The 6,000-nt window shown below is 42.3% G+C and overlaps 1 protein-coding gene across 2 annotated transcripts in view; it reads left to right on the top strand.

The window, feature by feature from the left end:
• sema6bb (sema domain, transmembrane domain (TM), and cytoplasmic domain, (semaphorin) 6Bb) overlaps positions 1 to 6,000 on the top strand; it is a 123,989-nt gene that overhangs the window by 90,350 nt on the left and 27,639 nt on the right. For both annotated transcript variants that reach the window (XM_031863934.1, XM_031863932.1), the window contains 4 exons: positions 581 to 712; positions 1,324 to 1,473; positions 2,836 to 3,015; positions 5,684 to 5,824. In XM_031863934.1, the coding sequence (XP_031719794.1) occupies positions 581 to 712; positions 1,324 to 1,473; positions 2,836 to 3,015; positions 5,684 to 5,824 (603 nt within the window). The remainder of the gene's footprint in view (positions 1 to 580; positions 713 to 1,323; positions 1,474 to 2,835; positions 3,016 to 5,683; positions 5,825 to 6,000) is intronic.

Here is a 6,000-nt window from a genome sequence, read left to right as displayed (position 1 = left end):
CACACACACACACACACACACACACACACACACACACAAAGGCAAAAATATTCAGTGACTCATTTCCTATTTCATTTTATATTCCTGGAATTCCAGCCAAGATCTTTTCATGTGTCAAATCGAGCTATTGCATCCGCTGACTATCTATTCTTCGCCCACGGAGATGACAGCGTCTATATTATCCAGTCATTCTCTTCATCTCAGTAACAGTTTCCTTTCTGTTCAAGTTTTGAATGTCAAATATATGAACAGCCCAAATCCAATTTGTCATCTTCGCTGGAAGCCTGTCCCTTTCTCACACTCACAATTGACTTTCTACATTTTAACTTATTTCCTTTTCACGTTTCACAGTCTATTTTTCAATCTATGTATTATCTACCTTGTCTTTTCTTGTTCCGACACTTATTCTTTCTGCACTTCTGTCAGAAAGTAAAGCCCACTTGACATAGGACTGACAGTCATCTTGTGTCAGTTCAAAGTGTTTTATCAATTGACGGCCTCTGTCTCAATCCACCTCTGTCTCACCTCTCTGTCTCACCTCTCTGTCTCACCTCTCTGTCTCACCTCTCTGTCTCTATAGTATCCCCGGTTCGGCGGTGTGTGCCTTCGACATGGAGCAGCTGGCTGGGGTGTTCGAAGGGAGGTTTAAGGAGCAGAAATCACCCGAGTCCATTTGGACACCTGTTCAAGATGAAGTCATCCCGAAGCCAAGGTGCAGATGGCTGTAATCAATTAATGCACCAGTATTCAGGCTGTTATCAGAGGACTGTATTATGAACAACCTGTCTTCAATTCACTCATTAGCTGTTCTTGAGAGGTGTGTTTCGCAGGTTTCCGGGTGTGATTTCATGACAAAAGGAAATACACACCGTGCAAGCAACAATGCGTTTACCGTTTCACCACTCGTGAAGATGCTACTCTTTTTAAAAAGTTTTATTTACACGGTGATACAAGTTGATTATACGCACATGTAATGTAGAATGCAGGAAGATTATGCACATGATATTACAGTCTGTAGATGCTTCTGAATATTACATGGCGGGAGATTCGTTTTTCACAAGGATACAGCTGATCTATCCGCTAATCTAAAGACACATCTCGTGCAAATATTCCATCACTTGCCAAATACTTCAAACATGAGGTTCTTTTAACGAAATCAAATCAGTCTCTTGTTAAAAAGTGGTATGTGTCTGAATGTGAGAAACTCAGACAGGCTAGACTTTTTCATTATATAAACATATCTTTACTGAGGACTGAAGTAGTCATAAAAGAGGATGCCTCTGTACCATCTGCTAAACATCTGCTGAAACTTGTTGTCCCCAGACCCGGTGGCTGTGCTGTTCAAGGTACCAAGTTTAATTCCTCGAACTCGTTCCCCGATGAGATGCTCAACTTCGTCAAGACCCATCCTCTGATGGATGAGACTGTCCCGTCACTCGGGCAAAGACCCTGGATTGTCAGAACCATGGTCAGGTGAGACAGGCAGTCAAACACCAACCCTGTCTCCTAGTAACATATCACGAGGAGACAGGGAACGTTGAATATCTGACAAGTTGCAAAATGTTCACATTGAACATATTTGCAAAAAAATCATTGTTTTTCCTACAATATAATATGTAACTAAAGTATTATTGAGGTTTGTTCATGCTTATTTTTAGGTTTCTTAAGGTTGGGGAAAGATTGCGGTCTTGGTTAAATATTGAAAAAGGGTATATTTACTTTTCTTAACATTTACTGTAACAGAAACCATGATAATACCCTAAATGTGATGTTATGAATGCCAACCATTCCCCCTGACCACCTCTGAATGACTTCCATTCAGTACTAAAACTTTGTTACATTTGAACGTAATCCAGGCAGCAATTACCTTTCCATCAAGACATATTTAGCAAAACATAATTTCTTTTCAAAAAAGGGTTTCTGGTAAGTTTTAACTGTCAAACTATGCATGCTGGGTAGTCTGCTAAATGTATTTAATTTGATGGGATAAGTGAAGACTCTACAGGAAGTTAATTCATGATTTCAAGTGATTTTATTAGTTCTGAAAGGGTCTGAAAATGAAAACAAGAATTTTTTATTTGATTCAACTTAATTAGGGGGACCGCCCCATCCTGGCCAATTAGTCGACTAATCGGTCGTTTTGGTCTTAGTCGATTGACGACTTATTGTGTTGAAACTTGTTGAATTTTTTTCAGTGACAGCATTGCAAACAAACACATGGCCTGTCTGTTTGGGCTGTGAACGCAGTCTGTTGAAGTTAAACTGGTTTGGTGTTAAAGCCTCTAGTAGCAGACAGCAGCTGTAGCACATCAAGTCTCACATAAATGCACGCATGCCTCTCTCTCTCTGTCTGTCTGTCTCTCTTTCTCTCCACTACCATATGTATTCCCGCTGCCGACCAGCCAGCGGGGGATTATGGGGACTGGATGTATGTGGAATATTAAACAGCCGGCACAACATGGCTTCTATTGTCGTCTACACGGGGCTGTGTGTAGTTCAGCAACACTCTGCTATTGTTCCAAGGCCGGCACATTTACTTGACTGATATTATTAATGACTCAACGTTTGCCGTAATTAGTTTATTATGCAAATTTGATGAGCAGTTTCTTCTCTGTGGAATTAATTAAATTTTGCAGTGACTCAAGATAAAATGGCACATTATGATTTAAATACACAAGAGTCTGTATTTTACACCTAAACCAATCACTTATTGCACTTAAATCATACATTTGTATCTTAGAGCTACTTGATTACATGCTTTTATCTTTTATGGAAGAAAAGTCCCAAATGAGTCTCACAGCTCTGTGGCATTAATGCAGTGCCCTATCTCTCCAGGTACCAGCTGAATAAGATTGTGGTGGATTCAGAAGCCGGGCCTTATAGAAACCAGACCGTCCTGTTCCTCGGGTCGAGCAGAGGGACCATCCTCAAGTTCCTCATCATGCCCAACCAGGACAACACCGTCACCAACAGCAACATCTTCCTGGAGGAACTGGAGGGATTCAACCCTGATAAGTAAGACGTTAAAGCTAACAGACAGGAAATGGACAAATGTTTTGCACTGTTAAAGGAACAGTTTGAACATTTTTGGAAATATGTGTATTAGCTTTTGTTGCCAAGAGTTAGATGAGAAGATTGATACCGCTCTCAAATCCGTAGGTTAGATATGAAGCTACAGCTGTCGAGCTGAGCTTAGCACTGGAAACAAGGTTAAACAGCTAGCCTAGCCACGTACCAGAACCTCTAAAACGCACAAATGAATACGTTATCTACTTTGTTTGATTCCTAAAAGTGTAAAAACGTCACATTGTGGCTTTTATGTGTGACTATTCTTTTCAGTATTTCCTGGGGTCATGTTGTCACTGTGAGGTTGTTATATAACATGTTAATTAGAGAGCTTTAGAGGTGCTGATTGGTTTATTTTTATTTTCAGAGCCAGGCTAGCTGTTTTCCCTTGTTTTCAGTCTTTATGCTAAGCTAAGCTAAATGGCTGCTGGAGGTAGACTGTTGTGCAGACATGAGAGTGGTGTCAATCTGTTCATCTAATTCTCAGCAAGGCAAACAAGCGTATTTTTGTCCCCCAAATGCCAAACTATTTATTTATGGCACAAACTTGTGCAGTTAGAGAGCTTGATATAAAATAGCTCAAGACATATACTGTACAGCAGGGGAGGGGAGGAAAGGGTTAACTGACATATATATACACAGCGAGGGGAGCTGGTGCTGTGCTAAGCCTAGAAAAAGAGTCGCAAAGGAAAAAAAAAAAGGCATGACATGTCCTGGAAACATGATGTGTCCTGAATTATGCAGAAAGCCTCACCTATTCTTCGAGGGATGCACATAATTGTGCAGGAGCTGAGAGGATACAACCCCATGCAGAGAATACAAATAGGGCAAACAGAAAAGAATAAGATTAAAGGCAAATATTCATTATCGGGAGATCCGAACATGTTCTAATGAGGTGGAGAAATACTGTAGAATGGCATTAGGGCAAAAAAAAACATCAGAAAGTAATGAAATGATAAAATCGCATTATCCTTTTAATCTTGACCAAAATGACCTCTTATATTCAGTCTGAAGCTAAATCATATTCAATTTCTGGATCTTGACAAAAGATTGGAGTGGGCTTCTTGTCCCACTCTAATTAGCATTTTGCATGAGGCAGGCAGCTTCCAGGTTTCATTGGATGCCCACCACTACGTAATGAACACTGGGTACAATGCCTTTTCAATCTTTATTTAAGCTTTTGTTCTCTCTTGAGATGCAGTGTTCCACACGGTGGATGGCTGCAGGGTGGGGGAAAGACGATTGTCACACAGATGCAGGAAGATTTGGCTGGTGATTATCTTTCACCAGGGCTAATTAGAGGCATTTAAAAAAGAAAAACATGTTTCTAAACACTAGCTTCCTGTCATGGTAATTGTGCCCCCTGATATATATACCTTTTGTTCTGCAATAAGGGAGAATAAAGGATTATTTCTATAACCAACTAGCTGGAACACACTTCCTCCCTACAGTAGAGTCCGATTTACTCGTTGAAATACTCAACTTCCTTTCTTTCCCAACCCCACTAAAATATGCTCACCAATTTGTGCCTCAGCTTATTTGTTCAGACTTGACAAAATGAGGGATAGTGATGGGAGGTGAAAATGATGTGTGATGAATGAGCTGCTCTGGACTGGAGCCAGTGTGCGAGGGATAATTTGGTGTGCATGGTAAGCCCAGCACGAGGTCAGTGACAGTCCGGCTATCACAGCAGGCACCCGGCCAATCAGGAGCCCGAGCACAGTCACATCAGGTCTTTTTTTTACCCTTTTATGCTCCAGGCCGGGCCAACCCCAACCTCACCTTACATACACAGACAAAGAGATGCCTTGTGCCCTGTAGTAAACCCCAGGGAACACAGGAGCAGGGCCACTAACGCAGTCATCTTTTAGGAAGTCAGCGCAGAGAAATCACTGCTTTGTGATTGGCCGGTTGCTGTAATGAACCTGGAAACGAGATAGACACACCACCAATAGAGCCTGTATCTTCTCCTAATTTCTCCATCCTTCTGATCATGGTTCTGTTTTTCGTATTTTCTTCTCATGAGTCTCCCATCTTTGTTTCCCTTTCCTGCGTTGGTTGTTTATTGTATTGTTTTGCTCTCCCTACATATCTCCCCCTTCCTTTCCCCTGCTTTTCGTGATATAGGCTGTGAAGAATGGCTCACAGCTTGGCTTTAGCAGAATGATAGATTCTTCCTAATGACTGTGGGTCCGCCACAATGTCATTACCATAAACCATCCAGATACAACTGGTGCATGAGTGCACATATGCATAAAAAGGTATAAATCCGCTGCACGGAGGCAGGTCGGTGCCGGCTATCGTAGCTCTAAGTGGCAATTAGACGCGATTCAGCTGCTGGCTGCCGTTTTTTGATGACCAGCGGACCGCTCGAACCTTTACAATCAGCACAGTGCATATTTGGATCGACAATGTCACATCTGGCTCCACGGCCACCTCTCATCTCTTTCCCTTTCATTATGGCCTTTATTTGAAGAGCTGTTTATGTTTGGTTCTTTCGTGAGGAATGTTTTTTTGCCCTGCTGAAATGCTCAGCGAGGTCAGTGGTTTAATGTGCAGTCTCGGTCTGGTAATTGAAATGACCTCATGCATTTTTTGCGTTTTGTGTGTGTTGCAGGTGTGCTGAAGACTCTCTGCAGGCCAGGCAGCTGTTGTCTCTGACTCTGGATCGGGTTAGCCATACTCTGCTTCTCGCCTTCCCCTCCTGTGTGGTCAGAGTACCAGTGGCACGATGCCAGCTCTACTCCCGGTGCATGAAGTAAGTCTGCACCAAACGCTGTACGTAGGGGAACTTTAAAAGGCTGCAGGGCCGCATAATAAGAAGCGAGGGGACCTTTCAAGAACAAGTGTCCTTGAGCATGACACTGAACCTCTGCCAGCTCCGAGGTTGCTGCTCTGTAGCTGACCTGAATTTTTCCTGCAATGATAACCACA

This window comes from Anarrhichthys ocellatus, unplaced genomic scaffold, assembly GCF_004355925.1.
Source record: "Anarrhichthys ocellatus isolate YVR2014 unplaced genomic scaffold, GSC_Weel_1.0 scaffold30, whole genome shotgun sequence".
Taxonomy (NCBI): domain Eukaryota; kingdom Metazoa; phylum Chordata; class Actinopteri; order Perciformes; family Anarhichadidae; genus Anarrhichthys; species Anarrhichthys ocellatus.
This window is presented reverse-complemented; position numbering and strand designations above follow the sequence as displayed.